Raw genomic sequence first — 27314 nt, 5'->3', positions numbered from 1 at the left:
AGGTGTAGAAAAGAAGCAGAATTATATTAATTAAATTTACAAACAGAAACTTTTAAAAGTGATATATATATATATTGGGAGGAGGTGCATAAAAAAGGGGAAGTGTTGAGGGTAAGCTAAATTTCCATCTCTTAAGAATAAGTCAATAAAGAGTCTAAATTTGTTAAATCGTGAAACAGCGGCATAACCATATTACTTAGAGACATTGAGGTAATCATTGAAAGACCTAAAAACATCAAATAGTTAAAAATAGTTGTCTTTGAGCAGAGAAATGGGGAGTGGTGGAAAGGGTAGCATAAGGGGTTGCTTTCTATTACAAATCTTTCCTATTTTATTTTGTATTCCTCTGCATATATTATTTGGAAAGAAAGAAAAGGGAAAGAAATGCTCCAGAAAATAAGAAGCAAAGCAATTCACTAGTTTTTCAAATATCCTTGCCAAAGCTTTATGGCACATAACTACCAATTTGAGTTCTTTACATTATCTACACTTAAGCTTCTTGAACCAGGGTTGTCTCAGATTGTTCATACTAAATTCCCTCTCTTGCTCATTTATCATTGCGCTCTTCATCACCCCTGTCATTTTTTCCATTCGCGGTCATTAGCTTCCTGATTTGTTTGCACATTCTGCTCCATTTACAGGTAAGCAAATGCTTCTGTTAAACACACTCATCTCCAGCTTTGCAGTGTGCCCAGTTTTCTTTGTCTAACTGGTCAGCAGACCATCTGGAACTGGGAAGTATATGGTATTAGAAATTGTAAGGTAGAATCAGGTCAACCAGCAAATGACTGGAACTAGACAATACCCATAAGGGAAAGTGTCCGAGGCAAGCACGTTACAGTGAGTCTGGCGAGGTGTAATCTTGAAAACCACTTTTAAGGGGTTGGAGATATTCTGCAGAAAGCAAAATTCTCAAAAGCATTTGCACTGCTTACCACCTTCCCTTCGTCAGGATCATAGAAACGTTCCAAAAGCTGAATGCTGGTGCTTTTGCCACATCCGCTGCTTCCAACAAATGCCAGTGTTTGACCTGGACGAACCGATACTGAGAGACCATTCAGAACTTGTACATTAGGTCGAGAAGGATATGTAAATTTGCAGTCAACAAAGTCAATCTGGCCTTGGAAGTTGTCCTGTGGATGGGAAGATTGGAGTTACATGTGCTCCTATTAGAATCTAGAATACTGAAAAATGTACCTAAATCTGAGTTTTAAATCCTTGCTTAAGATACCTTCAACTGCATGCTGCCATGTTGTGAAGTATAAAGACAGCCATTTAATGAAATGGCATTCTGTTCCCGATTCTGGCAGGTATAGAACAAAGGGATGCTTGAACAATGAAATTAAAGACATGTGACCTCTCATTCCCATTCTAACCTAATGGGATTTCCTTGTCATCCATTTATTCTGAATGGAAGAGAACAACTAGTAGATATGATTCCATCACAGAAGCCAGTAACTGTCCAAACCCTTATAGTTCTGCTTCCCCTAAAGATTTCAAATAATAGCATTAAACTTCAAATGACTCAGAAAGTTACTTGAGCCTATATGGAAAAGGTAGTACCTTCAGTTGTACTACCTGAATTATGAATTTTAGAAATGGATAGACTTTAATAATGCAGAAGCTTCACTTTTATTGAGCTGAAGGAGGAACAGGTCATTTGATCAATTTACAAGGATTTCTGAATTTAGTTCAGCTTTACTAGGGTTTAGTTTTGTTTTGCTCTCTTGAACACACTGGAATATTAAAAAATTGGGGCGCCTGGTTGGCTCAGTCGGTTGAGCGTCCGGCTTTGGCTCAGGTCATGATCTCATAGTTTGTGGGTTCGAGCCCCACATAGGGCTCTGTGCTGACAGCTTAGAGCTTCGAGCCTGCTTCGAATTCTGTGTCTCCCTCTCTCTCTGCTCCTCCCCTGCTCATGCTCTGTCTCTCTCCTTCAAAAATAAAAAAATAAAAAATAAATAAAATAAAAAATAAATAAAATAAAATAAAAACATTAAAAAATAGTTGGGCGGGGGGTTCCTGAGTGGCTCAGTCCATTAGGGGTCCGACTTCGGCTCAGGTCATGATCTCACAGCTCCTGAGTTAAAGTCCAGCATAGAGCTCTGTGCTGACAGCTCAGAGTCTGGAGCCTGCTTGGGATTTTGTGTCTCCCTCTCTCTCTCTGCCCTCCCCCTCTACCTCCCTCCCTCTCTCTCTCTCTCTCTCAAAAATAAACATTAAAAAAAATTTTTTTTAAATAGTCGGGGAAGATAAAAAAAAATACCTGTTGGGACTATCAATTAGAAGAAAAGATATTTTGTTGATATCAAATTGGTTTTCAGGGAGTCCACATTAATCTAGATAAACATGAATTAAATCAATATTATTGGACAGGAATAACTGGTTTTTCTACATTCCATACCAGAACATTAGTAGAAAACATGGTGGTTGGGTAGGTCTCAAAAGATATCCAGTTTCATTCATTCTGGAACTCAGTGTGCTTTATATTACACAGAATTCAGCATTCACTGGATATCATTGCCTTATTCAAATGCCAGACTTGTGAATAAACTTTAATGCTAATTTACTTCATTCCTTTACACTTATAAATCTATTGTCTGTGTATTCTACATTCATGTGAATGAACCCATATACTGCAGGAAAGTGCTAGGTAGTATTGTATGACTAGCTGTTCACACACATACACACCACACACACGTGCACAGTCCTCCTCCACCTCCCTCCTATTCCCTCAGTACTTACCCACTTTTCACCTGCACTACTGTACACATTAATTGGGGGTTGTCGGTCCAGCAGTTGAAAAAAGCGTGCAGCTGATATTTTAGCTTTGGCATAACTAGGGGTGTAAGCAGAGGCTTTTCCAAAAGCTGTCGCACTTAGTATCACTGAAGAGATCACCCTGTAATTGGACAGACACCCAGGTAGAGAAGGAGTGTGGCATGGTTGGTGTGACAGCCTAAGGGGCAGATGTCTGGGGGCCCGGCCCTGGTTCTACTAGGAAAGAACTGAGCAACTTTGAGCAGGTCACCTTCGACTTGTTGGGAATGGGGGCTTGGAGACACTGGTAGTTTTCCGAGGTGTTCTATGTCAACATGGTGAGGGGAAAATTGAACGAGGGGGATTCACACCTCCAAACCCTGCTTTAGCTACAATGGCCTCTTTTTCAAAGGTTTGTTTGGGAAAAAAAATTTCCTGAGAATTTTTAAAAAAGGAGGAAGGGGGCTTGAAAGATCATCAGATCGGGTTGAGTTCTTACAAAGCTAACATTTTTTGAATCTATAATAAGTGCATAAAAGATAATGATTAGTGAAGCATCACTAGTACCAAGCATGGGTGTCATTCACACTTCAGACACCATGAGAAAGATAAAATTGTCCGTTTGCTTCTACAGTACTTATCCCAACTTCTAACATATTCAACATGTGCAAAATTAATGAGGAAATGGGTGAAGGGATAAATGAGTGATAAATATGGTGAGAGAGAGCTCTGGTGCTATATAGATGATGATGTGAGGGGCATCCAAGCTGACCATCTGCATCACCACGCCCAGAAGGCCTGCTTCTGCGGTGGTGGAGGGGAGAGTGTTTGTGCCTTATGAACGGCTCGTTCATAAGCAGGAATTCTTTTAGGCCAAACATCTCCAGGATCCCAGCCCAAAGCTTAAAGCAATGAAAAGCACCTGGAATAAAATGGGAAATGGTGGAAGATGATCTTTCAGTTTAAAAAAAAAATTAATGTTTATTTATTTTTGAGAGACAGCACGGGGGCGGGGAGTGAGAAGCAGAGAGAGAGGGAGTCAGTTTTTAAAGAGAAGCCAGAAGTTGGGGATTTTGTATAGTTTCCCAATTTTTACATATTGTCCAATAATTCTTCAAATTTCTGACATAAACTAAGAAGTCAACAGTCTGTGATTTCTGATTTGGATTAACAGCTCTCAGTATGCAAAAATTTGGAAAAGAAGCTTTCCTGATTGGAGTGGGTATAGTAGGGCAGGAGAAGAAATTTCTTCTGTATTTCTAAAAGGAAGATAGAAGGCAAGAAGACAGAACTCATGGCTTGAGGACAAACCCAAAAGAACAGATTTCTATTGGGACCACTTTTCCTAATGTCCTCCAAGGCTTTCTCAGACCACCTTGCCCTCATCCCTCTAACACCCCCGCTACACCCATATATATGAGTATCCAGTCCTTTGGTACCCTGACACACTTTGGCTCTCACCTCTAGAAATGTGAGACACTGAACTCAAAGCTAATCTTATCAGGAGAGCCGGCTTGAACTATAAGAAAGGAACATAGTTCCCCTGTCCTGGCCTTTGCTGTCTCTACCTAGGAGGATTCAGCTGGAAATATGTCTTCCTTGCAAGAGGCAGAGTTCTAATAAGATGGTTCTATGAACCATCTGATCCAAGATTTCCTCAGCATTAGATTTCCTCAGCATTAACCAGTATAATAAACTGTATCAATGGTTCATTTATCCTATTACTCTGTACACATCCCTTTACAATATGGCTTTTTTACTCCTCTGTGATATTATGATTTATACTAAGAAACATGTATTTGGTTTTTGGCTCCTATTCCTGGCACAACTGTTAAACCCTTGGAAGTTCCTAAATTTGGAGAACCATCAAGGTGTCTTTTGTTGTGTTAATGAAGTGACTTTGGAAGGCCCCTATTAACCTAAGGATGGGGGCTGGTAGCAGTTGCCAAGGGAGGCAACCACACAATTAGAGGTAGAAATTGGAAATTTCAGTCCTATCCCAGCCCCTCACCTCCAGAGAAAGGTAGGGTGTCTGAAGAAAGAGTCTGAGGAAGGTGTTTTGGGCAGTCTTAGAGGACTGCATCCTTAGGCTCTGGGGTTCAATGCTGTCTCCAGGTAGAAGGTGTCAGAATTAAGTTGAACTGTAGGACACCCAATCAGGGATCAGAAGTGTGTGTGTGACAACAGTGTGACAATAAAGGAGAAACACAATCGGATCCTATCATTGAAAAGTAGATTTCATTCTCTTTTTTTTTAAATCTGGGTTTGGTTGTATGACTTACTTGCCTTGGCCACAGAGATATTAGAAAATGCAAACACTTTTCAAGTGTTTCACCTTGGGCATTGGGGCTTACTCTCTTCTGTTGTACTTGGAGTACTGAGACCATAATATGAAGAAAACAAGCCAACCTGCTAGAGAAGTCAGGTGGAGACAGAAGCCCACTCAGAAGCCTGACTGAATCAGTCCAGTTCTGAAGAACACCCTGACAGCCCATAGAATCTTCAGAAATAATCAATCCCAACTGTTCAAGATATCAAATTTGGTATGGTTTGTTAAGCAGCAAGAGCTGCCTGATGGAACCAGGCCATTCCTCCCTAGAGTGTCGATCTTTTATGACCTTGGCATGATAGTCCTCACCTGAACACATAGCTGAAATGGAGCCCCTCATTGAGGATTAAGTAAGCTCCATATCTGTAGGAAGCAGAGTTAGCAACAAACACTATGCACTGGGAAAAACCATAGCAGAATCCATAAACGTTTGCTTTTCGAAAGGCTGTCTTGAATGGCTTCTCCAGCTCAATCTCAAATGCTTTAATAAACTGCCTCTCTTTTCCAATTCCAGCAACAGTGCGGATATTATTGAGAGCTTCATTTGTAACCTGGAGAATGAAAAGGAGTCTTAGGAATTAAAGAGCAGAAATAACTACTCTCATGACATGTCAGTTGCTACATGGACTTAATGTGGTGTAAATGGCAAAATGTGGTACAAATCTGTGATGGAGGCATCATCTAGGAACACAAAGAACGTGTCGGACATCAACCTACCTGGCTCATGAAGCAGTTAAACTCAAGTTCTAATTAATACTAACATGTTTTTTTTTTTTTTGTCTCCACTTGTAGAAGAGAGAAGAGAACAAATGTACACACGCTTATCCTTGAAAACTTCTTAGCTTTTTTGGTAATCTATTGAAATGTCCAAAACAATATCTGTAGATGTCTTCTGAGACAAAATATATTTAATAATACAAATTTAAAATATGATTCTATTTTCTTAAAAAATAATCTGACCAAATATTATATAAGTATGAAGTTTATCTTTTAGTCTATACTATGAATTTGTAGTTGTTTCAATCCATACACTATGGTAAATAATCACTGTTTCTGAATTAGCATCCTGTCCTAAAGTAGCACAAAGGTGGGCTACTTTCTCCCATTGGCATATGAAACTTTTTGGCTTCTGTCTACTTGGGCAATGTTTACATCTCTTCTCTTAAGACACGAAACCTAGATAACAGTAAATTTGTTAAGAGAATAAAGGTGTGTATGTGTGTGTACATGATTTCTTATACCTGATAAATATCTATGCCACCATCTCCTCATTTACCCCTGGTACAAGACACTCATTAGAACACACTTTTAAAAGTGCATCGCTGAAACCTAAGAGTATTTGAGAACTAAATTGCATCTCATAGTTCTATTTGGGAAAGACATTTGTCCTAAGTCTAGCAGACAGTGAAGTGTGAAAATTAAAATTATCTGCCATTAAAAAGATGGTGGCTCCTCTCTGTGTGGGCAGCATGACCTGGGAAAAACATTTAGCTAAAAAAAACCAAGTAGACGGAAAGGTGAACTCTCCACTCTTGCGAATAAGAATACACCAAACTAGAATGTGGAGGAAATAACCATTGGAGAAGAAATTGAACATGTAACCCTCTGTGTTTGCCCCGCTGTTTCTCTACACCTGTTTACACTCACAGCATCACAGCTTTGTTGTCACGGCCTTGGGGCAAAGGCACATATAAAAAAGGCTAGTGGGAGGTTTCCAAAGATCAATGTTTGTAGCCTAACAGCTTTCTTAAGTCTCTTTGTACAACTCATTCTCAATGGTTTGTCTGACAGCCACTTAGCTGTAAGCAGTTTGAAAATTGGGTCTGTAAGATTACCTGGCCCGCTATCTCCAGAGCCTGCTTGTCTTGAGTGGCAAATCCTGTCAACATTCTGATCTGTATGGCTCCCGATAAAGCCAAGAAGGGGAAGAAGCACACTATAACCAGGCTTAGCTTCCAGCTAAAGATGAAGGCAATGATCATGGCCACAGTGATATTAGTGAAGGAATTGACCATCATCCCGATTTGAGAGCCAGTCGCCTGCAAACCAAAAGCAATCAACCAATCTGAGACACACAGTCTCTTTCAACAAATACCACTATACGAAAAGGCAATTTTATACTAAAAAGATTATTTTAAAAAATTATTCTGATAAAATATACATAACATGATGTTTATCGTTTTAGCCATTTCTAAGTGTACAATTCAGTGGCATTAAATACATTCACAGTATTGTGTAAACATCACCACCATCTATATCCAAAATCTTTTTTTTTCTTTGAGAGAGAGAAGATGAGCCAGCATACACACAAGTGAGGTAGGGACAGAGAGAGAGACAGGGAGAGAGAGAATCCCATAAATCATGACCTGAGCTGAAATCAAGAGTTGGACAATTAAACAAGTGAGTCACTCAGGCACCTGTCCAAACTCGTTTTATCATCTACAACAAGAACTCTGTACCCATTAAATATAACCCCCCCTCCTCCTTCTCCCTAGCCCCTGACAACCTCTATTCTTCTTTCTGCCTCTATAAATTTGCCTCTTCTAGGTACCTGAATGGAATCATACAATATCTTTCTGTGTCTAACTTATTTTATTAAGCTTAATATTTTCAAGGTCCATCCATGTTGTAGCATATATCAGACTTTCATTCCTTTAAAAGCTGAATAATATTTCATTATATGTATATATCACATTGTGTTTATCCATTCATCTGTTGATGGACACTTGGGTTGTTTTCACCTTTTGACCATATGGATACTGCTGCTATGAATGAACACTGATGTACAAATATCCATTTGTGTCCCTGTCTTCATTCTTCTGGATATATATACCTAGGAGTGGATTTACTGGGTCATTTGGTAGTTCTATGTTTAGAAAGATTTTTTTAAAATAATGAACTCCCTAATGCATTTGAAGGTTGGGTTAATAAAAGTCCCTTTTATTCATGGTTTTTTGGAAGCTCATCTATTGTCTAATCTCATTTCATGGGTGTCAGAGCTCGAGCAGTCAGTGTGAGATTAATTCAGCTAAGTGTGGGCTGCATATATTTCACATGCCTATGCATTTGGTCTGCTTGGAAATGCCCAGGCATTGGTCATATGGTAATATTTCTGATTATTCAGTGAAGACTGATGATTGTTCTGTAATTATACTTTTAAAATTTGTACAAGACTATTATAAGAGAGCACGTTCTTTCTCAATGAAATTAGCTTGTTCATCAGTACAAAATCACATCCTGACTTAATAGCTGGCTGTTCAGTCAACACGAAATGGACAAAAAAGGTTCAGTCTCAATATAAGTGGAGAACGGACACTCACAGTGATTATTATTTATAATGAAAATTATTTGATGGTTCCAACTCTTCTTTCAGTTGCAGTTATGCAGATGTGACCAAAGGTTGGCACCTTCTGTGTAGAAAAGACTTGCGTGGGTACAACTGCAATGCCTTTTGTCAAAATTGTAGAGGCTTTAGCATTATTTAAAACAACCACAGGTAAGCTAGTAGGTAACCATAGGTGCTAAGGAAATGCGATGCAAGAATAATTTACCTCTGCATATTATATTGAAGATTCAAATGGAATATGAACTCTGTGGTCCAAAGAATTCCCTCCCATGTATTGATAATAACTTCCTTGAACACAGGAGTCAAAGTTAAATTTGGAATTCACTTATACACCTATATTTATAGCAGCATTATCCACAATAGCCAAAAGGCAGAAGGAACCCAAGTGCCAAGTTGATTGACAGATAAGTGGATAAACAAAATGTGATCTATACAAACAATGGCATATTATTCAAGACTTAAAAAAGAAATGAAATTCTGACACATGCTACAACATGGATGTACCCTGAGGACTTTAAGCTAAGCGAAATACACCAGCCACAAAAGGACAAATATCATATGATTCTACTTATATGAAGTTCCTGGAATAGTCAAATTCATAGAGCCAGCGTGTGATGGTGGTTTTATCAGGGCCTGGGACGAGAGTGGGATGGGAAGTTAATATTTAATGGATATAGAGCTTCAATTTGGGATGATGACAAGTTCTAGATATGGATAGTGGTGATGTTGCATAACAATGTAAATATACTTAATACCACTGAATTGTACACTTAAAAATGGGTAAAATGGTAAATTTTATGATTTGTATATTTTACCACTGTTAAAAAGAACAAAAGAATTTCGGGTTGGCAAGGACAGTTAGGCATTATAGAGAATTTGAAAAATAGCTAAATAGTTCTTTGGGATATCCTTATTTTTTCTTTTAACATTATATTCAATCAATATTTAAAAAATTTTTTTAAAGTAATACAGCTCAAGACACAAAATATATACACATATATAATAATAAACATTTTCACAAAAAGGGATCAGTCTAGATACTACTTTGTACTTTGATTTTTTTTCACTTCTTGTAACATAACCATCCTTCCGGATCATTACATTAACACCTTTAAAGATAGCTGCCTAATATTCCTTAGTAGGGATGTATTCACTCAACTATTTTCCCACTGGTGGATATTCAGGTAGTTTCCAGGGGATTTTATTAATTTTTTGACCAATATAAAAAATACCCTTGAATGCATATTGTCACAAAATAGGAGAGAATTAACTCATACAAATTTTAGTCACAGGATTTGCATACCTGATTATTCTCTAAAAAATGTTGAAAGAATTCAAACTATAACCAATATTTTATGAGTGCGTCCATTTCTTCTCATCCTCACAAATATAGGAAGTTGTCATTCACAATTGTTTTTATAGGTGGAAAATGGTGCTTCTTTCTTTTATTAGTATTTTTCTATTAATAAGGTTGTGCAATTCTTCATTTGTTCATTGTCCTGCTGCATTTCTTTTTTGTGGTTTGTCCATATACTATTTTTTAACCTTTATTATTTTGTTTATTTTTGTTCTCTAACCAATTTTAGAGCACTACACATATTAGAGTTATCAGGTGTATTAATTTTTGTTATAAATATTTTTCTAGTTTTTACCATTTGTTTATACAAAAGTTTTAAGTTTTTATGTAGTCTGACAAGTCTACTTTAAGTTTTTTTGTGTTGTTTAAGAGAATCTGCTCGGGACAGCTGGGTGGCTCAGTCGGTTGAGCGTTGAGCGTCTGACTTTGGCTCAGGTCATGATCTCACAGTTTGTGGATTCGAGCCCCACTGTGCTGACAGCTCAGAGCCTGAAGCCTGTTTCGGATTCTATCTCCCTCTCTCTCTGCCCCTCCCCCACTCACGCTCTCTTTCTCTCAAGAATAGACAAACATTAAGAAAATTTTTTTAAAAAGCACCTTGCAGACTGAAGGATGCAAAAATAGAAGAGATAAGTTTATAGCTTATTTATTTAACCTAAACTTCAGTGTCAGGTAAACTGGACACTAGAATACTCAGTTGGTAAAAGTGAAATTGCTACACACTTTCTCCAAGCAGTAAGACAATGCACATTAAAACCCTTCAAAATGATCGTATACTCTGATCCAGTGATTTTATTTTGAGAACAAAACAAAAAAATGAATAAGGATGTGCCAAGCTTGATGTAAAATGATAGAAGTTGCTTATAAGGGGGAAAAAAACAGAAAGAAAAAACATTTAAATAAGGAATTCTTTAATGATGATACATTAAAATGATGAACTATGCAGCCGTCAAAAATCTACTGTAGAAAAATATGTAACGGCCAAAATATGCTCACAGCAGATTGTTGTAGGGAAAAAACAGAAAGATTACAAAATGATTCATGGAGTGTGACCCGGAGTCTGTAAAAAGCACATATATATATAGAAAAAAAGCTCTGAGGAAGAAGATTCCATGTTCCTCAGAAATTCTCCCATATCATTGTCCATATTTTTGAGTCAAGACACACAGTACAGCACCATCAATCCAGGGCGTTTTTTTCTTCCAAGAACCTTACAAATAAACTGTGGTTTTCTTTTTTCTTTCTCTTTCCTTCTTTCCTTCTTTCCTTCCTTCCTTCCTTCCTTCCTTCCTTCCCACAAAAAGTGAGTAGAGGTTCTGGACGGCACATTTGACTCTTGTTACCTTAATACAAACCCCTAGTTTCCTAAAGGCATGGCCTCACCTTACACATGTATAAGTCCCCTGAACAAGGCTGCCGGTTCTGAGGTTGAGAAACCACAGCTCTGTCTCTATGAATGCCTCAAGATTGTAGATGGCAATCATTTACTTCTTTCCTTCAGTTTCCTTACTGGCATTTTTCAGAGGCAGCTCAGAATAGCTTCTCTTTTCCTAAGACCTGCATGCTGGTCATCTATGTAAGAGGCTTTCTTCCACACATGCTTTGCTTCCACCTTCTGGGGGGAGCTATTAAGTCTTGTGGAATCTGAGCCTCTGGGCCTGAAAATGATCTGAGAAATGAGTATCAGGAAAGTTTTCAGTTGCTAGACTCCCACAAAATCTAAAACCCGGACAGATTTGGACTCATGGCACTGATTCTGGACATTGCCTGGGACACACTGTTGTTTGTCAGCATTGGAAATGGTGGAAAATGTGGCTCTGGGGCATCTCAGTCCCATGAGTTCCTATTTCATGGGAAACACATAGGTAATTTTCATAATTCTCAAAGGAAAGAATATTTACTCCAGTTAATAACACCCCTGATTTCCCCCCATAGCTTACCCCTTGAACTTGAGAGGCATCTGTAGCAAGCCTTGTTGTTAGTGCCCCAGGGCTATTTCTCAGGTCATCAAACCAGCCAATGTCTTGTCCTAATATTGCTCTGAAACCAAATTTACGTAGCCTTTTTGTGAGGAGTTCTCCCGATTTAGCAAAAGCATATCCCTAAAACATAAAGGAATCTTTAGTGATATTTTAACACGAAAGGGAGAAAATAGCTAAATCACTTACAAAAAAATAAAACTCCTTACCTGCAGAAACTGAGTGCAAATGGATATACAGCCCAATACTACAAAAAGCAGGCACACAACATTGATCTGTGACCTTTGTTCTTCTTTATCAAGAAGTGAAAAAGTCTTTGCAAGAAAGTAAGCAAACATGTTACTTTAGTATTACAAACAATAGCAAAATAAATAAAATATGTTTAAAAGGAATTTCTCTTAACCATCAGGTTAAGGGAACATATCAGTAATTAAACCAAAGTTAGCTATGAATATGTGTATTTTAATTCCTTGTGGGGAAGGAAGCCTGGCAAATGAAAACCAATATCTACAATTTGCAGAAATTCTGTCTTGTTTCTTGGCCTGATGTAGGCAATTGTGTTGGCTTTTCATTGATACAGATGATAAGGATCATTAAATATCTCAAATCTTGTATGTAATAAGGCAAAGAAAAAAGAGAGGAAGGAAGGAACAAAGAAAGGGAGGGAGGAAGGAGGCAGGGAGGGAGGGAAGAAAGGAGGGAAGAAAGGAGGGAAGGAAGGAAGGAAGGAAGGAAGGAAGGAAGAAGAATGTTTTCTGGAACAAAGCACAAAGTATTATCATGACCTTTGTCCTTCTCACATAACAGAAGCAATAAAGATGATTTTCCCACTCAGGTACTCTGTTATTACTTTTATAGATCATATTCATATATTATATATAAATATTATATATAATAAATAATATATAATAATAATAATATAATAATATAAATAATATATAATAATATAAATAATAATTAATAAATATATATAAATATATATATTTATAATATATGAATAATAGTTTCATTTAAAAAACAACTAGCCATTAACTGTAGTTGGCTTAGGAGAAAGAACACTTTCTGTCCATCTGAGGCTGAGATTGTTGTTTCTTTTTTTTTTTTTATGTTTATTTTTGAGAAAGAGAGAGAGAGAGAGAGAGCACAAGTGGGGGAGGAACACAGAGAGAGGAAGACACAAAATCCAAAGCAGGCTCCAGGCTCTCAGTTGCCAGCACAGAGCCTGACATGGGGCTGGAAGCCACGAACTATGAAATCATGACCTGAGCCGAAGTCAGATGCTTAACCGACTGAGCCACCCAGATGCCCCAGAGGTTGTTGTTTCCAAATCAGGAAAAGTTGAAAACATTCTCTACTCCCCCCCAAAAAACTATGGAAGTCGTGAATTTTTTTTTAGTCCATAATAAATGGTAAACTATACTTTATAAGTGTATTCTGAACTTGCAGATGTATGCTCAAGTAACTGATTGGGGACTACGCTGTTGCAATAAGAAAATGGAAAGAACAGCTGGATATTCTAATGATAGTGCCCTATAATGAATAGATTTTAGGTACAACAAAACTTCCTAATTTGGGCTTAAGTGAGGGAAACTTGAGTTCAAAAACGTACACATTAGAGAACTTTATTTATTGTTCTAAATTAATTTAAGTAACTAGAACAATGCTAACAAGCAGTTGCTCAAAAGAAATCGTTTATGCAATACATATTTATTGAGTGCCTGTTATATACCAAATAAATCTCTTGAAAACAATGTATACTACTCCATTAACAAATCCTTTTTTGCAAAGCAAAAGTAACCTATTCAAATAATCAAATTCCAAAGTGGAGAGGGGAGTTCCAGATTAATAAAATCTACTGTTTCTAGGATAATTTCTAGGGTCTTCATGGTTCTTAATACAGGTGGAAGTGGGATTGGAAGATTCCAAGGTCTTTCTCCCCAGCATTGAATAACTCATGTGTTTACTTTACAGAGTTTATAAATTTAGGGGTTTAAAGACATGTTGCAGTTTGGTTTTTAAAATCATTATACACATCCCCCAAACCCCAAACAGTGATGCCACATTTCCATTCCTTCCTCATGTCACCTATTATAATCATGGACAAAAGGACTATAGAAGTGCAGATTAGCCAGTTTAACTCTTATTCTAGAGATGGTAAACCAGAGCCCCAAACATCAAAACTTCTGTCCAAGTTCATTTAGCTAGTGGTTATTATTAGGTAGGGAAAGGCCTATTTTTTCAGATTCCAGTGATTTTCTTCTTGCCAGCTCTCTTGGCTCTTGGCATGACTCATCTTGTCTGGGTTAAAAAAAGAGTGTTTGGCTGATGTTAAATCCATACAAGTGTCCAGTTCAAGAGTGGGCATCTCGCTATCCATAACTTCTTTTCACAAAATTCTACTCCATGAGTTCTTTGTTGTTGAGTTTTGTTCTTGTTGAAATCAACCCAAAAGGCTACCCATCCGTAGGCTCCTTTATAATACATCTGTGCCATTTTTATAATGGTGAGTTTGTTTAAGGAGAAAACAGATATTCATTAAACTCTTGCTATTTACCAGGTGCCAAATGTGTAACTTAACCTACTTTAACTTCAGTGAAGATTTCCTTAAATTAGGCTTCTTAAAACAACCCAGTGAGGTAGATTTTCTTGTCCCAAATTACAGATGAGGAAACTAAGACTCATCAAGGAAAAGCCATTTGCCTAAATGTACACAGAGAATACAGAGCAGAGACTTAATATGAATCCAGGGCTGACTGACTCCAAAACTCGTGCTTTTTCCCAGCATGCTACGTCCACATTGCTGTGCTTGGAACACATGCACACTTTCCAAGTCAAATAGACCCATGGAAAGTGAATCAGATACATTATGTTTTATGTGTGTATTGATGCATCACTAGATTAGAGACCAGGATCCTAATAGTGTCCAATCGTTTGCTGGGTCTGTGTTCCAAACTGTGGTCTCAATACACCAAATGTTAGTATTGTGCCCTTTAGGTATGTCAGAATGAAAATAGCGCAATTACAAACAGACTATTATCTGACTCATGATTATATCCTATGAGATGAAAGTATCATGAATCTACTGATGAATATGTGATAATTATGCAAGAGACAAACAGAATGATCTCCTTCATCAGAGAGGAAAAATAGTACTTTGTTCAGCATCATTCTCTTAGAAAATACAACCCGGTGAGAACATTAAACAAGAGCAAACTTTGGATTCCACCAACCAGATCCTGTTACTCTGGTAACTGCAGCCCTTAAGTGAAAAGCCTTATTGCTCAAGCCAAGTTTTTCCTAGGATTTCTGGTTGTGAACAGAAGAATCACATAACGATTGTCACTACCAACAACTGGAAGCTGCTCTAGAGAGCAGGTGTTACAGCTGAATCGTCAGGTTTTATCTGACCTGGCCGTTTCATAGACTCTTGGAACTGGCAGTTATCTTAGAAACCATTTTTGTCAATCCTTCCTTTTGTGGTTGAGGAACCTAAGGCCCAGAGAAATGGCATGGCATGACCCCAAGGCATACAGTGCTTGATAAGTAACTAGAAGAGCCAGTTTCAGAAAAAAAAAGATCTCTGGGTTAGGAATTCAGGGCTCTTTCCACAGGAGCTCATATACAGGGTTTGGGTGAAGCTCAGTACAGTCTTTACTCTGTTTTTTAAGAAAGTGAGAATCAGCAAAGAAGCTGTTATTCTGGATTTATTTTAAAAACCAAACATCTAGGGCAATTGTCTTTACAGATTCAACCCTACCCACCACACCCTCTGCACCTCATCACTACTCTGAGATGCATTTCCAGAGCCTTTCCCTACTAGAATGTCAGCTTTATGAGAGAAGGGAAGGGCTTTGGTTTTCTTGTTCCTCCGTCTATCCTCAAGCCCAGCAATAATGTCTGGCAAACCATAAATGATTAATACATATTTGTTGAATTATGAATAGATTTTTGTGTTTAATGTCTGTCTTCCTCATAGACTAGAAACTCTATTAGAGAAGGCACCATGACTGATACTGCAATCCCAAGTTTCTAGCATAGTGTCTGTGGAAGATGATCAACAAACATCTGTTGAGTCAAAAAAGAACATTTATGTTGCATTTAAAATATTGTACTTACCAGACATGAAGGATGATAAATTAATTATTTAAAGGATTTTCATCATAAAGGGTTTTACATAACCAGAAATTCAATTTACCAGAGTTGAAGTTCTCGGTTTCCAGTTTCCTACTTCTCTGAAATTAACATGATTTCCTCACTTCCCACAAGGGGGCAGTATAAAAATTAAAAGGGCGACTGAGGCCCTCCCTGCACAAATGACTTGATTTTGTTTATGGACTCTCTGGGTCTTTCTGTATGATTCATGCCTGTGGGGACATTTTTCTGGTCGGGACCTCCCAGAGAAGCCGCAAAAGAGAGACTAGTGGGGGAAAAGAAAAACTCAGGACTCTTAGTAAGCTCTGGCTGTGTGGTATACTGGCAAATCCTTGAGGCTAGGCTTTGGAAAAGGTGCCTCCTACTCATGGTCCTACCACCTAATTAATTCCTACTTCACCATAAACAAATTTAAAAAGTTATCTAGATTCTAGGTTTGCCTCCTTGTTGATCTCACGGGATTTGTGGGGGGTGGCGTAAATTTCAACTAAGGAAACTTGGCAGCGTTTTGATAACTAATTTTGCAATGATAAAGTTTTGTTAGAACCTGGCTCTCCAGGTTCTGCAGATTTGAACCCCAGATCCATTACTTGCTATCCTAAATTCTGTATAACTTGATTTGCTTTTTTGCTAAAACAGGAACAATAAGAATCCCTACCTCAGATGGTTAACTAGGAAAATTTAGTAAACTATTATATATAATGTGCTTAGTGTAAATTAATATTTGTAATTATTGTTAATTTTTATTGTAGCAACAAAGTCAGATGGAGAATACAAAAACTCCTAAGGAAGTGAAAATTGGAATAAGCTCATTCTTTATCCGTGCCTTATTGTACTTCTCTCCTCCTTTTCCTCTTTCCTCCCCAACCTTGCCATTTCAATGGTGCAATCAGCAGAGAAGAGAATTACACATGCACTAACACCTGCTTTTATAAGCCAAACTCTGCACCTCAGCTGTTCAGCAAGATCAAAACGGCCCTAAAATCCTTTTGTACTATTCGACGAACATGCTTTGCATTCTGATTTTGTTTGCATATAGGGAAATTGCCCTCTTCTAACACTAAATTTGCAGCCATAGTACAGTTTTTCGCAGACATGATGCCTGGATGAGCGTCCTGCCAGCCCAAATGAGAGTGTTCAGCTTCACCTTCTTGTCTTCTGTGCAATGGAAAATCAAGGCACTTTTAGTCCTTTGTGAGGAAAATAAAGCTACATCCATTAAAACAACAAAGCCAGCCTATCAAAAATGACAATACCCGCTGATAGAAAAACAAACAATGTGAGGAGAATAACGTAAACCCAGCTGTTTGCTTACCCCAAGAATCTGGCTGAATAAAAAGGCATAGAGAGGTGTGACTGAACCATTGACAGAGGCGCCCACAGCCCCTACCAGCATGTAGGGCCATTCTGGAGCATTGAATCTCAGAATCCTCCGAACTGGGGCAGGTTCAATTTCTTCTTCCACAGGAATATCCTTGTCCTTGAGGGGAGAAAGGATTACATTAGTCATCCAGAGGTACACACAGACATTTTTGCATTTATTCTTTTATTATACAGCAGACCCTTTGGCATTCACAGATTTAAAAGTCATGGTTTGATTGGTTATGAGTGACCTCAAAGATCTACAAGATGTTAGTGATGCGTTGTTTTGCAAGAAATGGTTTTGAATTGCTTGCCACCATGCCGTGACTTGGAAGGGACGAGCTAGATGGACACACATCTGAGGGTGAGGTTGTGGTTTTCATGTCGCAGTGAGTATGTGTTAACTCTAGGGGAGTAACAGATATGTTGGAACTTTCAAAAAAATAACTCCCCAATTAAAAAAATTTGTGCTATAGTGGTATTTACATATTTGAGGACTCATAGAAATTTTAAGGTATGTCTTTCATAAATGTCCTTCTAGAAACTACCTGAAGCTCTGAGGCAGGACAGTGTATCTGAAAGAAGACAAAGTCATTATTAAAATTTATTAAATGGTGTCAATAGTTATAATTTACATGCTCTCTGTAAGATTTTTCTTAATTAGTACCCAGAAGTATATGGTAATCCATTCAAGATTTCTAAATTCTACATATTCTTTGTAATGAGTGAAAATTATTTTAATAGTTCTCTATTCTGTTCTCTTTAGTTGTCATTAAAGTGTCAAGCTAACAAATTTTTATCCTCTTGAAGGCAAATATTATATTTAAACCCCATCATTTTTACTATCGTTTTCCTCACTACTGATATTACTCACTGCTTGATCTTTAGGACCATTTATTAAATTTATTACTGATTTCATGTAAGAAAGGATTTTAGGTGGCTTATATAGATTTGCATTATTTTTTTTTACTTTTTCTATTAAAATATACTAAAATATTATAACAGATGAATTACAAAACTATGAATTAGTGCTCTCTTTCATTAATATGTAATAATCTACCCTTTAGGTAGCTGAATGTCACGAACAGGCAACAGCAAGGAACTTCAAATATTTTCCTTTGCCTACGAAGTCAAAGACCACATTACCAATTCAGTTTAAATAAAGCTTTGTGTCATGTTATGTCATTATCGTTGCAAGCCAAATAGGCTGGAGGAAGGCAGGTTGGCTGGTGATGGATTTCTTGTTAACTCCATTTCAAATTCTCTCTTGGCCTGCCCTCAACATGTGCACTTGTCATTACTATACACTCATGTAGCAAATCCTTCTGTCCAATAATTTAATCTCTCACAGCTTACTAACTCTAGGAAACCAATTCCTCCAACCAGAGAGGAAGAGAGGTACCTGGGAAAGCATGAGTAGAACAAGCATGGAAAGAACAGGGTTCTTGATTGAACCCAATGAAGCCACCTATGGAATACATCACGAAGCAATTTAGCTCTCTGGGGCTCAGTTACCTCATCCTCAAAATGAGATTGTTGGACTAAGTCGTTTTAGGGACATAACTCTCTATGGGTATCTTGTATTTCTGTACATCTTATACAGAATCACTGACTACCTTTATTTAGAGTATTTTTTTTTCAAGGGTGTTTGCATAGCAAATAGCCTTGGAAGACAAAGATGGTGTCTCCATCCCAAGAAGAAAGCAGATGTGCTTACTACCCATTATAAAAGAATCAAGTTCCTCAAGTTCAGGATTCCTCTCTTAAATACCCCCTTCATTTGCTAGTATCATCTGGCTCTCTTTAAATCTGGTGTTTGGGCTGGGAAACCAGTGCAAATGATGCACTCTGGCTACTACTCTTGCTGTGAGTAATAAAGTTCTTTGTCTCTGGCTCAGGGCTCTTGTGTATTCTGCCCGCATCCATGAAACAGTGTCAGACTAACTTGATACCTTGCACTACAGCAAAATTTAGACCCTCTACAGTTTTAGACAGTGGTTGGTGTCCAGATCAGGATGCTTGCCAGACTCATGTGGGTCAATGATTAAAAATATAAATTCCTGGGGCGACTGGGTGGCGCAGTCGGTTAAGCGTCCGACTTCAGCCAGGTCACAATCTCGCGGTCCGTGAGTTCGAGCCCCGTGTCGGGCTCTGGGCTGATGGCTGGGAGCCTGGAGCCTGTTTCCAATTCTGTGTCTCCCTCTCTCTCTGCCCCTCCCCCGTTCATGCTCTGTCTCTCTCTGTCCCAAAAATAAATAAAAAACGTTGAAAAAAATATATATATAAATTCCTGGGGGGCACCTGGATGGCTCAGTCAGTTAACCGTCTAACTTTGGCTCAGGTCATGATCTCACAGTCATGGGTTCAAGCCCTGCATCGGGCTCTGTGCTGCATCTCGGAGCCTGGAGCCTGGAGCCTGCTTCAGATGCTGTGTCTCCCTCTCTCTCTCTACCACTCCCCTGCTCAACTCTCTGCCTCTCTCTCTCTCTCAAAAATAAATAAACATTAAAAAAAAATTTTTTAATATAGATTCCTGGGGCCTATCACCAGAAATTCTAATTTAGTAAGCCTGAGTGTGAATCTGTGTTTAAAAATAAGGTGTTTGAAAAGATACTAATGTGGATCTCAGGGTACAGCAGAGCTATCCTAGAGGCTGCATGAAGCAATCATACGTTTCACAAGCTTTTAGAATTATCTACACTTAAAAATTTACAAAGAATAAAATTCACTATTAGAGCCAATGGAAAACTACAATTCAAAAGTCACTGATATTTATGACTAGTGGTTCTATCTCTAGAACATATATTGAGAATAAATTTTAGTTGCTTTCTACACTTAGAAAAAAAACTTTATTTTCTTTTGTGTCTTTGTTCTTTTTCTTCTGCTTGTCCCTTTTTACATAATCTTCAGTCTACATATCCTAGTTCAAAGGGTGTCTAACTAAGATTTTCAACTTTATGTGCAATGGAATAATGAGGAAGAGGGGAACATATTCTGCGAGTAAGTGCAGGTCCTTCTGACATCCTTATAACATCCACCAGAAGTATTCCTTCCTGTCATAAATATCTAGGTGTTACATTTTTCTCTGTTTCATTCTCACTGCTATTGTGGGCTCTCCATCCCTTCTGCAGTGACCCCAGCTACTCTCTTACTTCTATGAAAGGGTCCTCAACAACTGTGGCAGTTTCTAGGAGTTATCTTCAAGTGTCCCCACATAGCTGATCTGGGCCATATCAGAAATGCAAACATTTTCCCTCTCTTTCTCATAAGCAATGTCGCCCATGAAATGCCAACAGGCTCTGACACTACCTCCACTGCATTCTCCTCCTTGTAAGGGCTGCACGTGGTTGACTGTCCCCTGAAATCATTTCATGTCCATGGGACACCGTGCATGGTGCTCAACAAGAGACATATTTCCTTGGTATCATACTTAGTCATGATAGCTCCTGAGGGGCACTACTTTGGGATCCCAAAATCTCTCATAGATTTTGTGTGAAAATTATTTCTGTCTGCTTCCTGCTATAATCCTTCTCTCTCTAGGACTCAGACATGAATTCAAATAGATAGGGCAAAGAGACCATTATCTGAGACCATCATCCTGAACTCTGACTTCAAATTTCTCTTCCCCTTCTTGAACTATATAAAGTGTTTGGAATAAAACTTGGCATGTAATAAATGTTCAATAAATACTAGATGACAAAAAAAAAAAAAAACCACCACTCCTCAGGTAATTCTAGTAGTAAAGCCCAGTATGCGAGATTCCGGGCAGTATGCAATCTCCAGGACTCTACGAGCCTAGGATTCCATGATTATAGGTTTAGAAAGTGTCAGCTGTGCTCTACCATCAGGCACATTAAACTCCAACATTTTCTGGAACCACTGCCCCACAAAACAGCTCACTCACAGCCTGACATGACAGAAATTTCTCTGGTCTTCAGATTCTTGAAGGTATCCCTCACCCTAAACAACAATACTTAAGACATTTTAAAATAACATGAAGTGATTTTTTCCAGGAGTTATCATTCCAAGATAAACTAACAAGAGGCAAAATTTAATTGATTTGAGTAATTTTCCTTTGTCCCCTTTCACTGGAAGTTTGATTTAAAGGAAACTATTCCCTGACTGTCCCCCCCGCCCCCCGCCAAATGCACCATCAAGCCTGAATGATTGCAAAAACTAGAAAATCTGTCCCTAAGTAATTGACTTACTTGATATAGCTAAAAGAATAATAGAAGAAAGCAAAATATAAAGCCATTATGTATAGAAGAATTTTTCCTTTGAGTTTTGCAAAGCTAAAGACAAATTTAGTCATCTAAAAAAAGGCTAAAGATAATTTATTCATCTTCCCTGTATATGTAGCAAACCAGTAACTCACGGAGAGGGGTAAAATTATAAAAGTTGATGTGTTCTCTTACTACAGATTCCTGCCTTTATTGTAGCAATGTCAAGTTTATTATATGTAAAGAAGTATCCTGTTAGAAAAAAAAAGAATCCTGCTTGCAACTCCAGGGCAGGGAGAGGGACAGTGGCTCTTGTTCATCTCTGCGTCCATAACACAATCCCTGGCACACAATAGCTGTACAATCAATATTTATTGGATGAAAGAATGAATGGAGCTTTTATGCCCATGGTGCATACATGCAACAAAACATTTATTTAAAAAAATACTGAGCCCGTCTACTGTGCAGATGGTTCAATGGTAGACACTGCACTTTTCTCAGTTTCCTTCCTTCCGTCTCCTTTTATAGGTCAGGTGAAAATAAAACCTCCTACCTACTTAAATCTTATGTTCTGCTTTCTGTGCTTTGTTACAGTGATTTCTGCGTGCCAATCCATAGGGGTCTCCTGCCTCAATAATGACTTCAAGATTTGATGATAAGAAATGGGAACTATGATAAAGGAGCAGAGATTCTCCAAATGAACATATAGTGATAGCCATTTGTAAGGGTCCTATCTCTGTCCTCTTAATCAATGCTGAAACCCTATCTTCTAAGTTAGCTGTGATGAAGTGGTGGGTTTCAAACTTTTGACCTTGACTTGATTTCATACAGATCCTACTTTGTTTGTTTCCCTGAGAGAGATGTCTCAGTATCAGAGACTGGCACCTTTTGCCTGAGGGTGTCCCCTAATCCTCCACTTAATTTTGTCAGCATTATAGCTAAGATCTGACTCTACTGATGGCAACCCAAAGCACAGCTTGGAGAGTGAGAAGAAACGTTACCTAGTTACCAGCAACTGGGAGACCTTGGTCCCTGGTGAGCCCACCTAGTGTTTGAAAGTACAAGCTCTTTATGCAACCATCTCTTCTAAATGTTCAGAGTCGAAACTCTGAGAGACCACAAGGTGGAGATAATTCCTTTATGTAAGTAAACATTTTGCATTGTAACCTGAGATAGCATACTTCCCAAGTAACACATTAAGGTTAGAATTTCTCCATAAAATGAGAAAAAGAAAGGATTTTGCCAGTGTTTGGCAAATTTAGTTAACTTTTAAAATGCTTTAAAATCTACTTGAGATCACAATATCCCACATATTTAAAGTACTTTAAAATATTACTTGAGATTAGAAATTCCATACATTAAATTTTATCAACCCTAATCCCGTTGTTCCTTTTTAAAAAATTAGTTAATTTAAATCTTAAAAATCCTAATGTAATTACCATTGAGCAGTCTTAATATAAGCATAAGATCTAATTTTCTTGGAGCTTTCACAAAATCACAATGGCTTCCCTGGCATTTTTTTCCCTTCTTTTTTCTCTCTTAACTGGAGACAGAATATAAAGTGGCATATTTTAAATATTACACTGATTTAAATTTAATTGAGTTTAACTATTCCATTCTAATTCACAATGCTGATAAGTAGAATATTATATGGAGCATTTTTATTTCTCTAACTAGTCTTTATATTTGATTTAGGTTTCCTCCTTATGTAAATGGTTCCCTTTTGAGTTTCCTCAGCATCAGAAGAACGCTGTGGGAATCTGATCTCCAGATCTCCAGGGATCTGATCTCTACAGCTATGCCGGGCCACTGCCAGTTTCAACAGCAACAACAAAATCAGATTTTATTTTCCTTCTCTTCCTTCCTTCCTTCCTTCCTTCCTTCCTTCCTTCTTTCCTTCCTTCCTTTATTTCCTTCCTTCCTTCCTTCCTTTCTTCCTTCTTCTCTCGCTTTTGTTGTCAAATAGTAACAGAAACTAGAAAAAAACATAAAAAATGCAAAAGTCAAATATGATTGATACTGTTACATTTGAAATTTCAACGTCGTGTTTGGTTCTTTGTCCCCTGGAGCTTCACCAGACTCCTTATATAGGCATCTTGTCATTATTGGTGGCAGCACCATGGACATAGATGAAATAACTATTTCTAGATTTAGAAGAGAAGTTGAGTCCTTAATGGCAAGATGCAGTAAGCAACCATGCTTGCTCTCTGTGTGATTCATCCTGCTGCTCCTAAGTATTTTTCTATGAAATTTACTTAAACCAACTCTACTGGATATTTATTCATTCCTAATATATTAAAACCAGGAGAGAACTTTAATAACCCTTCTGTCATAGTCATAAGATCATAAGGAAGACTGTACTTTATTCCACATTTGTCACTGCGAATAAAGGTTTATAATTACTTCCAAAACGGATTCTCATTAAAAATTTTTTAAAGACAGTTTGAAATTACATCATGCATAATGGATGTGCTTGTAATTAAAATACTCTCTGACTTATTTGCTTTGATAAATCTTGTGGTTTGGGCTTATTTCATTGTAGAAATTCAATTATCATCCTAGTTTTTAAATCTCCTGATATCCTAATAGGTGCAGGGCACTGGCCTAAGTGCTCAAGTTGATGCAAACACAAATAATATACACTCACTATCTTTAAGAAGCTTGTAATTTAGTAAAGGAATAAGACAATATGACCCCAATTAAGGCTCAATAAGAAAACTGCCATGAAAAGTGTCAAATGAAGAGGAGTTTGGGCTTGAATGTAAGACTCTCAGGTTGAAGAATTAAGTTCAGAGATTAAGAAAGGCTTTGAGGGTGGGGATAGATGGGCACCTTATGTGAAAGTAAGATGCCCACAATAGATTTGAGGATCTGTGTCCCTAGGAAGAAATATAGCTACATCTGTTGATTCCTCGCCTATCTCTTTCGTTTTTGTGTTATTTTGAATTTTATTGAAACTAATAGTGCTGATCTTAGATATAGATATATCCTTAAGAAATTATGGTAAAGCTATATGAAGTAAACAACTGTCCATAAAACCTAATCATCTTCTGTTAATTAAAAAATCGTGCTAACTTTATCAAATACCTTTGTCGAATAAACACTTTTGCCAGGGTTATTATAATTTAAGAAGGAGTTTGAAAAATTTGAGAAAACTTGTTTTCAAGTATTCTTACAGCCTTTAAAATAATATACATATAGCCAAATAATCTAAGTACATATAATTTGCCTGTGTCTATTACAATGATTCGTCTCAAATTATTGACTAACAATTTTAGTCCATTTTCAGTTATCAGATGTTCTTAAAGGTCATTAATTAATCTGTATTTCTTTTAACATATTGTATACAATTTAGAGTTTTCATCAGGTCCTCATGGATTCTCCCATTTAATCTGATTTAGCAAACATTACTAGATATTTGCCTTGAAAACTCATGTTGTCAGATTTAAAGGCCATGCAATAGTCCCCAGCAAAGACGGTCTCCAATCCCCAAGAGCAACTGGTGCCTGACCTTTCTGTCTTCTTCATAAGTAGACTTATGATCTACAACAGCTAATGGAGGCTCAGGTACCAGGTAAGAAAGCTGAGACTTGGAGCGTTGCCGGATTGAAGCTCTGTAAATAAACAGAAAGATGAAAGAGTCTGTAGATTATGGGCAAGTTGGAACAGGACTTAGCTGGTGTTCAGGCTTACATCATATGTGTCAAATAAACAGAAATGCTTGGTAGGTCACATAGTAACCAGGTAAGACAGCTTCCTGGGCAGGTTTGGCAGAACCATTCTTGCAGCATAGTTAATTAGATTGGATGCTCTGGGCCCCAAGCTAGACTCTGATTCAGAGTGTGCTCAAGGAGGGAAGGAGAGAAGGAGAGGAAAGCTGTCCTACCAGTCTTCCAAAACAAGGTCCAAGGCTCAAATCCATTCCAAATCCACATGGTCTGCTAATTGCTACCAGGGCAAAGGCCCAGCATCTTTACCTCCCTATTGGTTACAGGTTGTAATTTGGATGTCTCTTTCTCTAGGCACACTTGGTTTTACTTTAGTGTAAGGCCACCTGGATACAAATGAGCTCAGAGGAGGAAAATAGGGCCCCTAGTGAGATTTTCTTTAGGCTACGTACTGTCCCTAGAAATGCATTTAAGTAACAAGTAGCTTACTGAAATAAAATTTAGTTGATGTGTTCATTCACTCATTTATTCATTTAACAGAAGCTTATTGGGCATCTATAGCATGCAAACCAATGCCAGATGCTGTGAGGATTACAAAGACTGGTCAATGACAGAATTTTCCCTCAAGGAGTTTAAAATCTTACAGAAGAGCAAAATATGTACCCAAACCTGGCGTAGGAAGAATGTGTTAAGTTCTGTAAGGCAGGGTTGACGAAAAAGTATGGAAATTTAAAGGAACAAAACATATACGGCAGGTATTACCATGAAAGTCTTCATGGAAGAGGTGACTAAGATGGGACTTGGGTATTTGTAGGCTAGAGGAAGAGCATTTCTGGTGGAGAGAACAGTATAAACAGAAAAGCATGGAGACAGGAGAGAACAGGGTTCCTCATTACATATACTTAGTATAGAACAGATATAGGAAGAGATTGGTTCAGGTAGTTTTGTTTTTTCCTTGAGATTTTCTGAGGAGACTCCTATTCTCCTCTAGGTTAAAGGTGAAAAAATATGCAGCACCAGGAGGAGTGGCTGGCGATTATATCAATACCTTCAAAGAAAGAAGCTTACTGAAAAATGAAGCAAATAGAAGGGGAAAAAAGGTAGAGCTGAGACAGGAAGAGAGAAACTAGATGTATCTTGGACACATCACATATGTGAAGCCTGAAGCCAAAGCTTTCTTGGAACTACTTGTTATGTAAACTGATTCTCTCCCTTTAAAAGTTAAAGCAGGCTGAGTTAGGTTTTCAGTCATTTGCAAATACAGTTTGAAGTGATGAAGGCGTTGGTGAAGACTTGAGAGGAGGGTGTTACATTGTCAAAGCACCTATCTGAAGTAAGAAGTATAAAGAGAGAGATGCTAGAGCCAATGAGACCAGTATCAACTGTTTCAGCATAATCTAGATGGAACCATTTACAATGAAACCATCTTCATCATTTGTATCCAGGTGAAGTTAGGCGAAGACAGATATGTGGTGCTTGTCTATTATCCATGCTCATCTGGCCTTCTTGAGAAGGTACTAGCACATCACCTTTTTGTTCCCAGGTCCAATTAGTGGCACTTAGTCACCCAGGTGCAACAAGGTACATGTATCTCAAGTCCTCCCTCTTCCTTGCTCTTGCACATCCACACTCTTGTCAAGTCTCATTATAGCCAGGCATGAAACCACTCCTCACCCTGCTTCCCTGTTATCAAGCTGCCCTCTGGGACACCCCAGCTCCCTCCCACCCGGCCTGAGACTCTCCAGCAATAGAGTTACTTCTTTGGGTTATGTAACTAAGGTCAAGAAGTCTTCAGAAGGCATGAGGACTAGGCATGTGTCAAGTGGAGAGAGCAGAGTGCATAGTAGGGCTGAGATGTAAGGTCATGGGCCTGCAGAGAAGTTCAGAGCATTGGAAGCCAATGTAGGAGTATGTGGAAAAGGAAATATGGTTGACTTCCTCCTAGTTCTGAGCATGGCAAAACATATATCCTTGTCCCTTCTGAGTTTTACTACCTTAATCTTATATTTCTTAAGTCTCTCTCTCTCCCTATTTCCCAGAATTTTCCACCTGCCTCGCATAGGCTGTCCCATTGAAACCATGGGCCTACTTGCCAACCCCCTCTGGTCCACCATAGACATCAGAGTTAGGATTCTATCCCG

General features: G+C 38.1%; 1 protein-coding gene across 4 annotated transcripts in view; it reads right to left on the bottom strand.

Moving 5' to 3' along the window:
• The window catches only part of ABCB11 (ATP binding cassette subfamily B member 11), a 90578-nt gene that overhangs the window by 7201 nt on the left and 56063 nt on the right, over positions 1-27314 (bottom strand). For all 4 annotated transcript variants that reach the window (XM_060621505.3, XM_060621507.3, XM_060621508.3 and 1 more), the window contains 8 exons: positions 25017-25119; positions 17239-17403; positions 11981-12085; positions 11733-11894; positions 6925-7128; positions 5399-5640; positions 2746-2902; positions 936-1133 (listed from right to left, as the gene is read on the bottom strand). In XM_060621505.3, coding sequence (XP_060477488.2) covers positions 936-1133; positions 2746-2902; positions 5399-5640; positions 6925-7128; positions 11733-11894; positions 11981-12085; positions 17239-17403; positions 25017-25119 — 1336 coding nt within the window. The remainder of the gene's footprint in view (positions 1-935; positions 1134-2745; positions 2903-5398; positions 5641-6924; positions 7129-11732; positions 11895-11980; positions 12086-17238; positions 17404-25016; positions 25120-27314) is intronic.

Source organism: Panthera onca, chromosome C1 (genome assembly GCF_046562875.1).
Source record: "Panthera onca isolate mPanOnc1 chromosome C1, mPanOnc1 haplotype 2, whole genome shotgun sequence".
Classification (NCBI taxonomy): Eukaryota; Metazoa; Chordata; class Mammalia; order Carnivora; family Felidae; genus Panthera; species Panthera onca.
Note: the sequence above shows the minus strand (reverse complement) of the source record. Positions and strands in the feature narration are given on the sequence as shown.